Source organism: Spea bombifrons, chromosome 1 (genome assembly GCF_027358695.1).
Source record: "Spea bombifrons isolate aSpeBom1 chromosome 1, aSpeBom1.2.pri, whole genome shotgun sequence".
Taxonomy (NCBI): Eukaryota; Metazoa; Chordata; class Amphibia; order Anura; family Pelobatidae; genus Spea; species Spea bombifrons.
The window spans coordinates 65,082,849-65,102,020 of NC_071087.1; the positions used below are offsets into that span (position 1 = coordinate 65,082,849).

Sequence of the window (19,172 nt, forward strand, 5' to 3'; positions counted from 1 at the left end):
TATATATATATATATATATATATAACACACACATATACATATCATTACTCTTTACCCACAATAGTTCTAGCATATTCTATTTTCAAATGGATAGGCTGCAGATACTAAATGTTGAGCTCTATTTTCCTGTTTTTTTTTTATTGTTATTATTGTTATAACTCATACATGAAATGGTTGTGATACAAATCAAATGAGTGTTTGAATCAAATCCTGATCAAAATTGTAAAAACATACAAGCTTTTGAAAGGCGAAAGAGACAGTTTTTTCATTAAATGTTAGGGCGCATAGAAAAACAGCAGAAGATAGACAAATCAAACAAAACAGACTACATTTACAATAACTGATAAATAGCTAAAATGTTAGATGGAAAGAAGAGGCCCCATTCTACACATCCTGAGCCTAATTACATATAATGAAGGCATCATGGACTATTGGCTCTATTATTAAAAAATGATTTTTGTTATGTGGTGGGAATACAGTGACATTCATATTTCATACGGAGGCATAGACTGGAATGCCACATCTGATGTACCTTTATTGGCGCTTATGCAGTAGATTTCGGCTTTTAGCCACAGCCTGGATACATACTACAAACGTGTAATGGTGCAAAATGTGCGCAATGCAAGTGGCTGCACATAGCTCATTTATCAGAAGCTGGCCTTTAAATGTATGTCTAATTTAAATCCTCAGTCTGTCACTTTCCACACCCCTTGCTATATGTTCTCTTATTTATCTCAGACAGGTTTAAAACACCTGCCTTGACATCTGCTTTTGACATTTAAAAAGGTAAATATCATGTCTTAATATAGTATCCAACATTAAAACACGATACAGAGAAGTACAAAACCAATAATATATTCGGATGTAGGGGCTTTCAGGGATTACGTATGCTCCACCTGCTGGTGGCTTTAGGATCAGAAGCAGAATGCAAACCTGCATGAATTCAATGGTGTGCAGAAAGTGGACCATAGCACTCAGTAGTGCTATGGTTCTATTGGTTGATATGGTAATAAGACCACTTTTCAATTCCTGAATCAGAATTATTTTGCACCAGAATCGCCTTTTTAAATGTAACCTCTAATGTTTTAAAATACAAATGTTAGAAAAAAATAGAATTTCCCACAAGTACTTGATAGTATTCCAAAACATTTATAAATACCTGTTAAGAGATTGTTTCGGTGCTTTCGTGTTTTATGATGTCATACATACTGTATATTTAGAACATGTTGCACAAATCAATTACCTTCATTTCCAACAGCATTTGATCACAATATTTTTCATTATTTGTCATATTTGTTTTTAAGACCCAATGCATGCTGCATTGTAATACATCAGTAAAGCAATTTAATCACAATTAAATGTCCACATGCAGTGAGATTTGAAAACGTATGAGCCGTGTAAAAAACCACAACAATATAATTGATCTGAATCTTTCTTGGTATGCCATAACATATTCAGTAACTAGTGTTGATAATATACAGTAAAACTAGAAAGTAGAACTAGATAATTAATCTATTAATCTCAAATTAGCTTTTACTTTTAAAAATCATCAAATCTAGTGCAAAGTGGTAAGTGGAACCACCATAGCAAGCAACAGTGTTAATGGCTTTATTTTTTTTTAAAAATGTTGCCATTTGTTGTGATTACTTATTTTGTTGTTTTCATCCCTAACCCAAAAAGTGTTTGAATGCATGGGGCTAGAATCAATACCAAACATAAATATATCAAGTAATTGAATAGCTACCCTTGCACCGAGTGCAATGGAGTAAATGAAATAAAACAGCAAATGAATCTGGGCACGCTGTTTTTGTACCTGATGCTGGTGAGTTAGCAGTAATTTTTTTCCTTAGTCTAATTATGCAATAGAGTATATTTCCTAACTATAGATCGCTGAATAATTACAAGTGAAATTTATACTAAATAATACAAAATATTTAGTAGCTCATTTGGAAACTGATTTTTTTTTTTACTGCTTGCTTTTCCACACTATAATATTCCTCAACAAATAAAAGATCACTATAAAAGCAATTAGTAACATGCGTTATATGTTTCAGTTTTAGCCACTATATACCGATTTTGACAGGTACAGAGGGGCACAATATTGTTATCCATATGTGATTTTAGGTCTGCAATCGCAGCTGAACTGAGCAGAGTTGTGTTCATCTGACAACCCTGTTTTATGCCTTTTATTGTAGTGTTTGCTAACATAGAAAATATCTTTTATTGTCCAAGACAATAAAAAACATGCCACTACATTTTGTGTAGGACATTTTTGTGTAGGATTGCACTAAATTAGAAAAATGTTTTTCAGGTTTTATAAAAATATTGCAATATACTGATAGTCTGGAATTTGATAATCAGTATCAATTTCATTACAGAGCATTAATTCCAACAGTTTGGTCAGTATTTGCGGAAAGAGTTGAGAGATAAACCAATATGCCATGTCTAGATGAAAGAACTAAGTGCAACGTAGTAAAATGAAACTAATTTTTTGGACAGAAAAATAAAATCTAAAACATAAATGAATAATGTTTAAAATGTATATTTACGCTATATTGTATAGACCAGAGTAAGGTCTGACTTATCGTTTGCTTTATTTGTTAGACATGCATAAAGTGTGGTCTGACATTTGAGAACAAGACTTGTTACGAGCCAGCATTGGCCTTGTCACAAAGAAATTAGTACAAGGACTCTTTTCTTGTTCAGCACTTTGATCCACACAAGTATCCATACGGATATTCCTTCTGTTGCGGTCGAGTCTGGCTTGAGAATTATGTGGTTGGTACCAACTCCGAGCCACATGGGCTTACCCCTGACACCATATGCTGACACACAATCATAAATAACAGCATACAGTAACAGATACTCTCATACTATACTCAACACCACGCTCCCGCAAATATCATACTTTCACACATCTAAACATGGTAAACATGATACGCTCACACACACATGCTAACACCATACTTTAACACACACATGCTAACACCATGCACTAATGCACACACTTTAACACAATATGCCCACGCACACTCTAACACAATACATTTCACTCTAAAGCCACACACAATATACACATTTATACATATACATACACACTCACGCTGTCCCTCTCATCACCCTTTCCCTCTTCCTTACCTCTCCTCTTCTGCTTCTATTCTCCTCTTCTTCTCTTCCTCTCCCTCCTATCTCCCATCACCTCACATAGTACACCCGCCCTCTTACCTCACACATGGAGTCTTTCTCTTTTTTGCCACTCACACTCTTTATACAAGCTGCCCCTATTACCACAGGATAACATTAAATGTGTTACATGACCCTGCTGGGTGCCTCTGTTACTGGGGCACCTGGTGCCATTTTAGTGTGCCCCTGCTAATGATGTAATTATTGTAAACATTACATTATAGTCCATCCATTCCACCTTTCTCTTCTTAGGACAAAACAAAAGATATAAGATTTTGTTGCAAAGATATTTGTAAATATGATTACAAATCATTGTATTTTCTACACTAGGGGTTAAACTATGATAAATAAAGCAATATATGTATTGTTCACCATTCAGTTCAAGTGATTTCCGTTATTATAACAGCAGCCATAGCTGTGAATTGTAGTAATGCATGTTTTCTCAGCATGTTTCCTTGTTAAGACACAATAAAGCCTGCTTCTACAGATCAATTTGAAATTGATTTATTTCAAACAGAAGCAGTCTAATAACGTATTCAAACATTAATCTAATAGGCTAAATTTCCTGCATATACAATTGCATAAAGCAAAAATATGTATGCATGGGCATGCCACTAACCTAAGCTTTCTGTGCAACTAATATGTTTCATTAGCAATGTCAATGTAGGCTTCTAATAATGGCTGTCTTTGGAAGAAATCTGGATGGATTCTATTTTATTATATAGCCCTTGAAGTGTTACTGATTGCGGACCAAAAATCTGTTATTTAATTCATCTGAACTTTGCGAACAATGAAAGTTTCAATTTTTTTCTTTGTTGTTGTTTATCTTTTTGGCTAAACCTTTTATGTTTTATTAAAAAAAAAAATAATGCACTACATTAGCTTTATAAAATATTTAATATTTTTGTTTTAATGACGTGAACATATAGTTTCTTACATATTATTGTACTCAAATGTATATTTATAACTTTAGTCATATGCTAATATTTTGTTCATTTTGTTTATTTAAAAGCTTTTCATTTTTAGTTGTTTCTGCATAGGAAAAATGTTTGTTGTTTCTATTATATTTCTTATCATACAAAGTCATTTTTATACATATCACTTATAGAATAATGAAATCCAATATTAAAATATCCAGATGTCTAAAAATTCGGATACCAAAATTTAAAATTGGTTATACGTAAATATTATGTTTATGAGCCAACCTTTATATACATTCAGATTTCTTCCTGTATTCATGTTGACATATAGTGTCTGTGTTACCACTTTAAAAACCCAAAGAGGACATAGACACTTGATCTGCCCCTTAATCATGAGTCACGTGTCCCGCTTCAATGTGCACACACAGAGTAGTCATGGAATTCATGTATAATTTGTTTTGAGTACAGTGTATTGCTCTTTTCTGAAACTTTTTCCCTTTTCTTTCTTTTTGTCAACTTTCTGCATTGGCAGAGCATCTTGGAATTGAATTTATGGGTATGGACCAATCATTCCTTTTAGCCTGCAGATATTAGAGCCTAAAAGCTTCTTTTTCCTTCAATTTCTAACCAATTTCCTTATGCTTTGGAAGGGATCATACAGCTATAACACTTTTCTCTGTCAGATTCCTAGATATTATTGGTTAAAAATCATGCCATTTATGATCTATATGACATAACCCAAGGTCAGACGATTAACTGTTGCATTGGCTTGCACTAAACTGATTTGACCGTTATCTACAAGTAGTTAATACTTAGGTAATGTTTGGAAAAACTGAACTGATAGACAATACTCACACGCTTATCAAAAAGAGATTATTAGATTAGATAACCAACAAGTACATTTTAATATTTATATTGTTATTAGTTATAAGGATCTCTTACATCTTATTGTGTCACAAGTAGAAGTTAGTTTACCTTGATTTAAACCTTTCAAGGTTTCTTTCTAGTGGTATTAGAAAATCTATTTAAATAGTTGTTAGTATGCTTCTTAATTTAAAGGCAAGTCTAGATTGATTTTTTAGTGAATTTTTACAAAGTCTATGACATATGTTGTCAAAGTATTTTTTTTCTTCATGACATCAGTATACGTTAAATACCTTAAATAATTAGAATTTAAACAAAATATGTGTTTCTTCTCCATGACATAAATCGGCATAATTTAGGTACCCTCAATAATTACAATAATTAATGTAGGCTTTAAAAAATAACCTTAGTACATCAAAATATTTTTTTCTACACAGAATCTAAATGAAAACGGGAAATAGTAAAGTAGTTAACTGGAAACCTTTTGTTTAAATACCCTTGATTTTATGGTGTGATTGCTAGATATCTTGTTTAAATCCCTTTTTTACTGATTCACAAACACAGCCAAACTTGGATATTTTTATAATTGATGAAGGAGTTGAAGGCTTGAATTACAATGGAGCTTGTTTAAAAATTATATTGAGTGGTGTATATGTATTAACAAGATATATTATACATCTAGAGGTATATGAGTATTTATTAAAACATAATCTGTGGAAACAGAAACATTTCAATTTTAAAATGTATTATGACTTTGTTGCTCCTCTAAAAAAATATAATTTGCAGCCATTTACAAATATTAGTATACACTAATATAGTTGAAAGAACATTTTTTTGTATTGTAGAGGGAGGAAGAGAGATATTTTCTTTTATTTTTTGTACTACCTCCTTTTCTCAAGATGCTGAAATCTGCAAAGACTAAAGGTCTATAAATTATAGTTTAGGAGCTAAAATGTGATTGATTTTTGGCATACTTAGAATGCTTTCTTTTTGATTCACATCAAAACATTTTCCTTTCTTTAATGCTACTAATACAGTGTCATTGATAACAATAACAATAATATGCTTTTTAAACTAAATTGCATTTTCCATTAATAATAATCCTATACATATTTAAAGAACCTCCGTATTTGAGAATCATATTTTTACAGAGCAATGTTTAGATATTTATCATGATGATGATTATTATCGTGTTATAGATAATTGTAGTGGTGGTAGCAGTAAGGCTATGTATTGCCATCATCATATTAGTACATTTTATCTATGATACTATAGATTCTAACTCAAATATTACCATGTTATGCTATAAATCACACCCTTGGATAAATAACTGGTAACAAAATGTCAAGGTACCAGTTGCTTGTTTCCATAAACTTTGCTATTAATACACGTAAATTAAAAAAAATAATAATTCATAGCATGCATTTTAGAGATGTGCATATTTATTGCACATATATTTTTAACAGTTAATTCATTTATTTAAACATATTATATTAAATTATAAACATATTAATTACATTGAGACTTAAAAGCAAAATTAAGTTTGCCTAATTTAAACAGTATTAAAAATCTTCCTTGCGATGTCATAAGCCTCATAAATAAAACAGATTTATTGGTATCAATTTACTAAATGAAACTTAAGTTCTTGAAAAATAAGTATAACGATTTTTCACGATTCACTTTTAATTTTCTGGTACGGTTAGGTATTAATCATGAATATATAAAAAGAGGCCCTCTTGTTGAAACGATACAGAATAAGGATGACATCAAAGTTAACCCTTAGCCAATAGAAGCAGCAGAGTCATAAACATTTTAAGAAAGCAACTACCACGTCAGATTACTGATATATAGTATTAGCACAAATATGTCTTGATAATATTTTTTATCCTTTATCAATCTACTTACAACTTTAGCAAAAATATTAATGTAAAATCACAGACTTTTCTATAGTTTAGTCATTTTTATGTAGGAACACTATTACCTTCAGAATTTAATAGGTTAATAAGCTTGGGAAGGCAACATTTTTTAACCACCATAGTCATTCCTTCTCATACATGTTTATTGTAATTTAATAAATAATAATTAATCATTTAAGAAGAAAATGTTTCTGTTTGTGTAAGGAAAGGGTAGGTTTAATTCTGCTTTCACATCACAAAACGTTCTATGCTGTTACTCCTACATGAATACATATTTTTAGATGTTGGTTAAGAGTGTACAGACATATAATTCCATTTTTAAATGTGCATTAGTACGTTTCTGGACTTTTGACCCTTGATATGCAAGTGTGATGCTTTGATGTGACTTGATCTGCACACATCTGCGGTAACTAAAGGGGTCACTCACTTTGTGATGATGGTCACTGGTTATAATGACAATTAGCAGCATGTGCCAATTAGTTTTTTTTACTCACAAGGTTTATCAGTTCATCAAACATGCCAATGTTAGTTTGAAGTGTAAGCAACACATTTTATTAGGCCAACAAGTGTATCTGCATAGACATTACTTGATCCAAGTAGATCAGGAGTTATGCTGTATGAGAAATCCCTTCAAACTCTGCTTCAACCTTTTTTTCAAGCATTTCTTCACTTTGTTTTTCCAGTATCAAGCATGCTGTGCCAGGCCTACAGTTGACTCCTTAACCTTTAACCTTGTTTTGCCTCTACTTTCCCCACTCTAACTCTTGTTTGCCCCTGTCCTTCATGTTTTTTTATTTTTTTTTTGTTCTCCTGCTTATGTTTTTCATGTTATTTTTCTTCGCTGTAGCACCTATTTTTATTTCAAGCTGATATTATTTATCTTTATTAATAATATTTGCAATTCATTTATGTTTGATAATGTCCACAATGTGTTAACTGTATATCTCATAATCATGACATTGGCTTGAAAGAACTTCATTTCCATTTAAGAGGTGCACTGCTTCATTGTACAATACTTAGTAATAAATGGCTCCTGCCAAATCTGTCATTTGTCGATCGGTTAAATAAAGAACATGACTCCAGAATTAGACGAGGTGACACAGTATACTCAAATATAATTTATAATATTTTTGTTATTATTTATATATCCAAATATAATGATACATTTTATTGTAAAAGCTCGGAATCTCGGAAATACCAATAAGGTATTTGTCACCCTTTGTGGAAGATTATTCCGTAAGCATTACAGATAGTGAGTTCAGAACATCAACTGCCTCTGAACCATACAGAGATGCACAGGTCCTGAAATTTCAACTCTATATCTCCAAAACAGTTACAACAATTAAAAAAAACAACATAACTATAGTATTAATAAATTAATAAAACCAAAATAAATGTAGATTGCAGTTTCTTTAGCTCTTCTAAAACACGCCAAAACATATTTAATTTATGCTATATTATTGTATGACATTTCAGAATGTCTTCCATAACCTTAACCTATTCAGCTATAATGAAAGATTGATCTGTCAGCCCAAATGCCTTGATTGGATTTCAGATCACAGACGGGTCATGTCATCTGATTAATGCCTAACCTTTGTTTTCTAACTAAAAACTAAATTACAGTGCGTATATATATATATATATATATATATATATATATATATATATAAAGAACAGGAACTCAGGAAAATGGTCTGTGCTGTGTTTTATATAGAGGAACACAACTAAGTTGACGTTATGATAAGACACTTGCACGTGCTTTATAAAAAGTATGAATGCTTAGATATTTTATACATGGTAGCTATAAAGCTTTATTACAAATTTACTTGTTACAAATTTGCAATGTTGACCCAGCTGATTTTAGAGAGAAAAATAATAGGTAAAATGCTTTACAGACATGTTTGTTACTGTAACATTGTGGTTGCAGTGTAACAATTTCCAACTTTTTATAAATTTAAAATATTTGTGAATAGGTGTAGGGATTTAAATCAGAACACGATTTCCGTATATAACAAAATACCATGTAGTTGGCAGAAAGTCCAGTATAATTAGTTAGTATTAATAAGATGCAGTGCACCTCTTAAGGCACCAAAAAATTACAGATATACAATTATAAATGCAAGCAAGTATCAATTGTATTATAGTTTTAAAGCTTTACTCTGAGTTCATCTTGTTGAGACAGCTGAGAACTGAAATGGTGAATTATATATTTATAAGCATGGTTTGTGTACTTTCCCCATAAACAAAAAAGAAAATAAATAACTAATTTAAAGGGGTTTCTCCAGTTTGAGGAACAATCATATTAAGTGTAAATGAGCATGTTCCTGAGAAATTAATCTATCTGCCCCCAACTTTGTTTCAGATAATAAGAATGTTATATACTTTATGTCTAAACCCTCTAAACCAAGTTTTAAATGCGTATATATATATATATATATATATATATAAGGCTGTGGAGAAAAGGATTTTATTGGATAAAAATAACAGCAACCCAGTGTGGTGGCGGAGGGAAAGTCTGCCAAACAATAATTGTAGCCTTTAGGTCTGAAGCTGTCTGCAGTACACAATTTACATTCCTGTACTGCCTATTATTCTATTATAATATATAATGGCTGTCTTCACAAGATCAACATCAGAAATATTTGTTTAAGTTGTCTTGAGGATTTCCAAAGTAAAGTAATTTAATTTCTTATATATTTTAACTATATCCAGTGTTTTGCACTGGGAGTGGGTAGCATGATTAGTGTGGGGTTACAGATTAACACAAAAAGCGAATTTAGAATGTGAATATTTTTTTTCCCCATTCTAGAAGCCGAGGAGTTGTACCAGAAACGAGTGTTGACCATTACTGGCATCTGCATTGCCCTTCTTGTAGTTGGCATCATGTGTGTTGTGGCCTACTGCAAAACCAAGTAAACGTTCCTATTTTTTTATATTTTCCTTTATCTATGAATGTAAAAAAAGTAAATAAAAGTAACATTCTAGCCCTAGATTACTGATGATGTGGACACTGTATTAATTTTGCAACAGGGAATGGCTTTAAGCAATAGATATTGTTTTAGACTTACTGCTTAATATTAGTTATGCCATTATATGATCTTGATGTCCATATTACAATAACAAAGATGATTAGGCCAAACCAGTTACAAGAGATGCATGTTTTTATATGAAGCTGCCTGACCCCAATAACTAATTTACTATTTGCTAAAATTTGATGGCCAAACATACGCTAAATGGACAAAAGTATTGGGACACCTGATCGTTACACCAACAGGGACTTTTATGGTATCACATTCTAAATACATAGAAATATAGGGACATAGACAATATGTAGTTTGGCCATCCCTTTACAGCTATAACAGCTACTACTCTTCTGGGAAGGGCATCCACAAAATTTTGGAGTGTTGCTGGGGGATTTTTTGTCCCATCCAGTAGAGGATTTGTGAGGTTAGGCATGATGTTGGATGAGAAGGACTGGCTCACAATATCCGTTCCAGTTCATCCCAAAGCTGTGCGGGCCAGTCAAAGTCACGTGGTCTTCCGCCTTGCGGCTGAAACACTTCCACTTTCCAATAATAACACAGTTGATCATGGAATATCTAGCAGGGATGAAATTTCATGGACTATCACAGTACCCAACTTGAATTAATTGAGCTCTCCAGAACCACCCATTTGTTTCACAAATGTTTGTAAATACAGACTGCATGGCTAGGTGCTTGATTTTATACACATGTGGCAATGGGTCTGATTGAAAAACGTACGTTCAATAATTAAGAGGCGTGTACCCAATACTTTTGTCTATGTAGACAATCTCGGAAAACATTAATGTGACAGACTAAATAATTGCATTGGAACATTTCATTTTGTATTTAATAAAAGGTGTATTAATATTGGCTGATATTCAATGGAGTAATAAGTATATAACTTTCAACCATCAGGAAACAAAGGAAAAAGTTACATGATCGTCTAAGGCAGAGTCTCCGGTCAGAAAGAAATAACATGGTAAATATGGCTAATGGACCTCATCACCCGAACCCCCCTCCAGAGAATGTCCAGCTGGTAAATGTAAGTTTATTTTATCATATGTTATCAAAAATACAAGTTATTCTTATCTTGGATACAAGGCCACAGACAAGTAGGGTAATTGTAAATATAGGGTTTTGTCTGCTCTATTACTATATCAGGGATATCCGCAAGTGTGCCCTAATCAGTTTAGTAGTGAGTATGATTTTGCTGTAGAAGGATGTTTTGCATATTTCAATTAGAACATCATAGATTTAAATGTAGTTTTTAGGATGTGCACAAAATATATAGTATGTATCCTTGAAATGATGGCGTATAACATTTATATATTGTTTTTTTTCTAGCAATATATGTCTAAAAATGTCATATCCAGTGAACATGTGATTGAGCGGGAAACAGAGACATCTTTTTCAACAAGCCATTACACTTCAACAACACATCACTCAACAACAGTTACTCAAACACCAAGTCACAGGTGTGTTCATCATACATATGTTGAAATGTGTCCTCTGAAAATGGCATGTTATACTTGCAGATGGCATTGTAAATGTAAATGTAAGCAGGTATTGAGGAATGTTGACTCAAATAAAATGTGTTTAGCACTGCTTTGTATGGTCAAACTTTATTCATACTTTACTTTGAATCTGACATCCACATTGTATGAAGTACAAGGCTGTCTATATCTAAGTTTATGAATAACCAGGATGAGGAATCTGCACACTCCAAGAGAACCCAGGTGCTTAACTGTGCCAGGAAGGGCCAGTTCCTCAGTAAATCCAGTAGGTAAATAAAGGCTCCAGGCACTCAAGAGTTCTAACGGCAGGCAGATTTATTGAGACAAGAAACAACGGTTCAACCTCACAATAAGGTCTTTTTAAAAAAAATACCTCATTAAAAAAAGACCTCATTGTGAGGTCAAAACCTTGTTTCTTGTCTTAACGTTGGCCTGGAGCCTTTATTTATCTACTATATCTAAGTTTATGTCATTATATATAAGGTATATCCCCTATCCCCAGGTATGAGCAGTGATGTATTTACTTTGGGCACTGCCCTAGGTCTGACCCTCAGCAGTGTCCTTATCTGCCCCTTCTAGCCACTGAAATATGACATGATGTAGCTCTCCCTGGCTTAGATTCTGCTGTGCCGGTTCCATTGTGTAAATGGGCTTGTTGGGGAGATCTCCCTTGTAACCAGCCCATTGAGCAGCAGCACGCTAAGGCGTCTGATTGCCCAAGAGGGCAATCTGCCTCCCAGTCTTCCAGTTAGGGTAATTCTGGTCCCTAGTTTGTCTAGGTAAGAATATGTTGCTTGGTCTGGGTGCTTTTGTTCAAGATTGCTATTCATTATACTTTGTTTGTGGCTATAAAAAACTGTTCAAAGCAGCCATAGCTGCACATTATATCTCAGTGTTACCTCAGAAAATAGCTAAATACCTTCTAGCTACACATATTTTCATCTGTACATTTGCTATCAAAATAGCTAGTGCAACATATAAGTACATTTATGGCACCTATGCAGTGACACCATGCTATTGTTTGATGATAACTACATGTCACCCCTTTGTGTTTCTCAGATTATAACAAAAGGCATATCAACAGTCATGCCAATAGATTACATTTTTCAACTTTTATTAAAATGAATTTAATATTGTTTTTAAGTTGTGAAAGCACCTAAAATATGTGGTCAGCAATGCAACAAATTTTATAGAAATAGCAAATTGGCCTATTTTTTAAGAATTTGCAAGAGTTTAATATTAAATAATGCTAATTAGTCAATTGAAAATGTTTTTATTATATATGTTTTATATCAATAGGTAGCCAGGAATAACTTCATATATTTTATATACTTCAGTGTCCGGGTGATTAAAATAAGTACTATGGTTTAATTTTATATTTTTCTTTTTTTTTTTTACAATTTTTTTGTAATAGCTGGAGTAATGGTCAATCGGAAAGCATTATTTCAGAAAGTCACTCAGTAATTGTGACATCTTCAGTGGAAAACAGCAGACACACAAGTCCAGCAGGACCACGTGGACGTCTCAATGGCATAGGAGGTCCTAGAGACTGCAGTTATCTCAGGCATGCTAGAGAAACGCCGGATTCATATAGAGATTCACCTCACAGTGAAAGGTATGTTTTGCTATGATCTGAGGTTTATGGTATGTTCATTTAGAAACTCAAAAGGATGTACTTATTAAGGTTATTGATTTATTATATGTCTCTTTCTAAGCCTGTCTCCCTATATCTATGGCAGTGTTCATCTAGGACATCAACTTGTTGGTGCCAGTGGGTAGTTACTTATTTACATGTTTAATTTGAGAATCTGTCCGGAATCAAACAATTTATTGTCAAGTAAGCCTATCTAAAAGTTTTACAGATTAAAAACAAAGATGTTATTGCTATACTGGCATACAAGCAGATGCGATACATCAGAAGTCATGGTGCCTTCTACAGATTCTTTAAAGTAATGTGCGATTTTCAGATTGAGTTTGGATTATTCTTACCTTTTCTTAAGAAAGATGATTCAAGGACAGCAAATAATCCTTATGGAAGTTTTTTCTAAAGTAAAACATTCCCTTAATGCAATCAAAGTACCAGCTACAATGATTTAAAAACAAATCCATAAGCTCATAGTAGTTTTAATAAATACGTTTAAAAATCTGTTTAGTAGTCAGCCCCTCTTTAATTGTACTTAATAAAAACAAAAAAATTCACAAAAGGGGTGCAAGGTGATCACTTGGTGGAAAAATGGTTGATAAATAATGTTCCATTTTGTACCTAATATGGATAGCTCAGACACTAGACATTTGGAGAAAGATCATAGGCAAATATGGTTTTCCTCTTTTGCTTTGCTAGGAACTAATAATTTTGCAAACGTCTAGCCCCTTATCGATTTGACATCCATACGCTATGCTTTAATTCTTAGGAGTGAGCAGAATATGAGAACTGATCATGTTACTCATTTAACAAATAAAACAGGAGCCAAGGCCAACATGTGTTGAGATAGAATGAGGACATGTGAATCACAAACCTAAGGGGGGTATGAGAATACAAAGTTTAATTGCTGTTAAACTGGCATTGCCCTAATACAAATTGCATAATCTTATTGCATTTCTTATTTCATAATTTACTGTGTTCTTCATGGTATAGATATGTTTCAGCCATGACTACGCCGGCACGCATGTCACCTGTGGACTTCCAGACGCCAGTCTCTCCAAAATCCCCTTCTTTGGAAATGTCTCCACCAGTATCCAGCTTAGCTGTATCGGTTCCATCTGTAGCAGTCAGTCCATTTATAGAAGAAGAAAGGCCACTTCTTTTAGTGTCTCCACCACGTTTAAGAGACAAGCGATATGACTTGTATTATCACCACCATCATTTCAACCAGCAGTATAACACCTACCATCACAATCCTGCTCATGACAGTGGAAGCCTGCCACCAAGCCCTTTAAGAATAGTCGAGGATGAAGAATACGAAACCACACAAGAGTATGAGCCTGCGCAGGAACCAGTAAAGAAATTAGTCAACAGCAGAAGGGCAAAAAGAACAAAACCAAATGGCCACATTTCCAACAGATTAGAATTGGACACCGACACAAGCTCAGAGAGCAGTACATCCGAGAGTGAGACAGAAGATGAAAGAATAGGCGAGGATACACCTTTCCTGAGCATACAGAACCCATTGGCAACCAGTTTAGAGTCTGCCAGTTCATACCGTCTTGCCGACAGTAGGACTAACCCAACTAGCAGATTCTCAACTCAAGAAGAGTTACAAGCAAGGCTCTCTAGTGTAATAGCTAATCAAGACCCGATTGCGGTATAAAACAAGTAAAAATAGATACACCTGTAAAACTTTATTTTATATAATGAAGTATTCCACCTTAAATTAAACAATTTATTTTATTTTAACAGTTCTGCTAGTAGAAAACGAGAAAAAGAGTTTTATAAATTAAGTATATGTACAAATGTGTTATGTGCCATATGTAGCAATTTTTTACAGTATTTCAAAATAAGAAAGACATCAATGGTGCCTTTATGTTATATTATGTTAAGAACCGTTTTTGTATGTTCCAGTGATAGCTGTCCCACAGTATTTTGCAGAAGCTCTCTATCTTTCATTTTTCTAGGCGTTTTTGTGCATCACATTAATTGTTGACTGGATGTGTGATTTCCAAGAGCTGCAGCTTTTCTCTGCAGCATTTGCTTTGTGGTAGTTCCCCAAATTACCAGCCCAGTAGTGTCTAATGCAGTACTCATAACCATACTGTATATGGGAAAAAGCTATTTTAAATATATTGTTTTCAATATGTAAAACTGTTTATGTCTGCTGTCTGCCAGCTAAATCTAAAACTTTGCTTTATGGGGCATCTGATATAACGGTAGATTGAACAGCATGTTACTATTAATAATAGAAGGAGAACACAGACTTCAAACAATTAATGTTTCATTTTGGAAATACTGTGATATAACTTATTAAAAATGACGTAGTATAAACGGATTTCAACAGTGTTGAATTCCATGCTTTAAAACCAAATTAGTATGGGCTGAATGCATGAATCCCCAAAGTCATACATTTATGTTTCAGTTACCTCAGATACCTTTACAACAACCAAACAGAAAGGGTACTTAGGAAGTGAAAACGGAAATAAAGGCGCAATCTTTTTATTACCATACTTGACTATTTTTTGGGGGCTACGTAATATTACTTTCCTTTTCTGAATAAAACAGGAACGACATCAAAACACATTACAAATTATTTATGTGTGCAGATTTTTTTATTCAAATAATTGATTAGCCTTTCAACAGTCATACCTTGCAGATGTGTTTCTTAATATAGTATAAGAATGAAAGGAGTAGTATCTTTCGTTATAAAAGCAAGTTATCAGTGAGGGGTACTGTTTTCATATGAAGACATTTGCATTTATTTGACAAAACCCCTTTATATGTAGACTGGCATGTTTGCATTCTCCAGGCCAACACGCATGAGCATCTAGTTTTTGAATGTGCATGGCACAGAAATTACATGAGACTTAGTGACTGTTTAATTTTTAATACTTTGGGATCCGTTTTGGAAATATTGCACTTTTTTTTTTACAGACAGAAGGATCCTTTTTTTCTTTTAATTTTTCCCATTTTTTTTTGTTAAGCATGCATACTGCAACCTACCTATTTTTATTATAATAACAATAAAATAATACTTTCCACAGTTAATAATTATTAAGAAGTTATGCGGAGAGAAAATAAAAAACAATTCTGTAACATAATAACCTTGTAAATAATATCACATATAAAGAAAAGGATATGGATATTGATGTCATTGTCATCATTTTCACTGTAATTAGCTGGGGAAGGGGGGTAATGCTGTTCAATTTACACCTTGTCTCAAACATCAGGTTGCATTGCTATACAATTTTCTTTCATTAGGTCAGGGAAATAAGGGAGTGTGAGTTGGGAATGTATGTTATTGGGGAAAATACAAAGCATAGTTAATAATAGCTTATATGTGGTCTGCCCTAGCAAATGCTGGATGTTTTGCTTATGTGATTCTGTATGTTTTTTTTAGCGTTTTTTTTTATTATTTTTCTTAGTTTTCAGTTGCACACATTGTACTTACATTTGTGGGACCCTGCAAAGCCAATACTGATTCAAATAGTCTGCTTGTTTAATATCTGCACCTGTAGTTCTAAAGGGCATATCTAATATTAGTGCATAGTAGCAATGCCTGTCTCTGCCTCATAAGCCACATTGGCTAATATAAAATTGTACTTTATAAAACAAAAAAAAAATAAAAAAAAAAAAAGCTGCAGAATAATGGTAACAACAAAACTGGCACATATCACAAGGTCCAATATATATATTTTCTTTGTGTAAATACATATTCATAGATATTTACTTTTTCAGTTATCGTCTATTAGCTCTTTCCTAGTCATCTCTGTACAAAGATATATATATATGTAAGAAATAAATTCCTTTTATTTATGTTTAGGCTACTGTGCTAGGGAGAGATATTTCAGATTATTTTATGATAATTGTCTTAAACGTTTTAATTTCTACATTTATTTTAGAATGTTATGTATCCTGTTTTTTTTTTCCAGTAATTTATTGTTCACAAGAAAGAATGTGATGGGAATGAGTGAAAATAAGAGTTATATGTTGCAAGGTACTAAGAAAGTCCTAAAGAATTTACTATTCCAACTAAGCAATAAGTTATCAAAGAATGATTTCAGGTTATTTTCTGCAAAAAAAAAAAACTGCTGATGTAATAAAATGCTACTGAGTACGATGGAGATTTTGTTAGCGCAAGATGACATGACGACATCAAATGTAACACATGAACATAGTCTTAGTCTAGATTTGAGAAGATATATCAGTGTAAGTAAATGTTCTCCCCTACAAAAGGATTATATATATATATATATATATATATATATATATATACACCCCCGCACACAAATGTTGCATGTGAAAATCAGTCTGACTCCAGTGTGGCAAATACAATGGAATATGGCTTAGCTATATTCCAGTATTAAATACCAGAGGCATTTTAGTATGGTGAAGTCAGTTAAAGTAGTCTCTACATCTTGTTTAATGGTCAATCTAACAAATTCAGAGCAGTTTTAGAAAAGTTAAATATCCTTATGATCAAGTGCAATATAGAGTTGTGAAGAGGAGCAAAACCCAAGCAGGTTTTCAAATGGTGTTTAGAGCCTTCAATGGTCTAAGGGACCCTTCAGAGGATACGGGTGGGGTAAGGCACAGATTCTTGTTTCATTTATTTAAAAGTAATGTATCTAGTTTATTAAAAAAGGTGGGATCATAGGTATTACGTTTCTTCACTTACATATAATTATCCATGACACGAGACACTTTACTTGGATTAGAGAAGGCTACAGCTTTATTTACCAGGAAATTTAGGTAATCGGATACCTGAAACAAGCAGATAGTTACAAACATTTAAACTTTTATTAACCCTTTAACCGTTACCGCTCATAGCCAACCTGGTTATGGTTCAACCTTTCTATGGAGATCCAGCCAGACCAATGGCAGCTAAGCCAGCCAATAGCCAGCCCTAGCCTGCCGGTCACCAGCTTAAAGGACCCATCTTTTCCATCCACCTTCTAGTATAGTTTAGTATATTATAGTAGGTTGAAAAAAGACTTCAGTCCATAAAGTTCAACCTTTCACTCATACCCACTTCTAAACTGATGCCTTGTTGATTCCATAGTGGCAATCAGATTACTTCCTGGATCAACTTGCTAATACTACTGTGCTTTTAACAGCTGTAGCCCTTTATGTTATTTTTCTTTAAAATATCCATAGAGTTAGATAATACAACCATCCTTAGACAGAGGATTCCATATTCTCATTGTTCTTTTGGCTAACTGTACCATGACGTAACCCATTAACTACTATCCACACACAATACCCAGGCTAGATATTCTCCTTGCCTTAGCCAGAGACTGAGCTCTATCCAGCATCCGGTGCCCCTTTCCTGACCCCACTACCTAAAGATGAACCCCTAATTGTTTTTGTGGTTTTCGTGTCCCAGTGGTAGGTAGACATTAATGAGAGTTGTAAGAGTATTAGAGAGGGAGTACTCGATTTCATCAACAAGGTGTTTTATGTATTGTAAGTAGAATACGTCAATGAACACGTAATTCCAAAAACTGTAGAAGCAATACTGTAATGTGCATCTCAATAAATAACGCAGGATATCTATCTATCTATCTATCTATCTATCTATCTATCTATCTATCTATCTATCTATCTATCTATCTCGATAGATAGATAGATAGATAGATAGATAGAGAACATTAAAGCTTTGGTTACAAAGGTCACACATACTTACAGGTGAAATCCAAGGACAAAGGAAAACAACAGGATAATAACAGGAGGAAAACAGACTTATTTTTACCTGCAACATCACTCTCAATATGTAGACAACAGTGTAAACGTAATACTTGCATGCAACATCCAACATTCATATTCAATTGTTGAGTATTCAAATTGTATATATATGGGATAATTTAATAATAACTCGCACTTGCAAATCAAAAATACCACATCTATTTTGTCGTTTTCACAATATTATTGGTATATTTTATTCAGATTATTCTTTATTTTGAACATGCACAAAATTTGAGACGTCGCAAAGGTTTTGGTGAATGTTACAGAACACTACAGAATTGTACAGACTGTTAGTAGTTAAAATACTCAAAAATGACTATGTTTTTGGATATTTTTTTGTTGTCATTTATTTTGTGAAG

The 19,172-nt window shown here is 33.2% G+C and overlaps 1 protein-coding gene across 4 annotated transcripts in view; it reads left to right on the forward strand.

Annotated features, from left to right (window-relative positions):
• NRG1 (neuregulin 1) overlaps positions 1-14,842 on the forward strand; it is a 73,129-nt gene extending 58,287 nt beyond the window's left edge. For 3 of the 4 annotated variants that reach the window (XM_053462945.1, XM_053462936.1, XM_053462963.1), the window contains 6 exons: positions 4,636-4,659; positions 9,693-9,795; positions 10,822-10,948; positions 11,251-11,381; positions 12,835-13,035; positions 14,056-14,842. In XM_053462945.1, coding sequence (XP_053318920.1) covers positions 4,636-4,659; positions 9,693-9,795; positions 10,822-10,948; positions 11,251-11,381; positions 12,835-13,035; positions 14,056-14,728 — 1,259 coding nt within the window. In that variant the 3' untranslated portion in view covers positions 14,729-14,842. The remainder of the gene's footprint in view (positions 1-4,635; positions 4,660-9,692; positions 9,796-10,821; positions 10,949-11,250; positions 11,382-12,834; positions 13,036-14,055) is intronic. The other variant, XM_053462954.1, reaches the window with a different exon arrangement.
• The last annotated feature ends 4,330 nt before the right edge of the window (positions 14,843-19,172 follow it).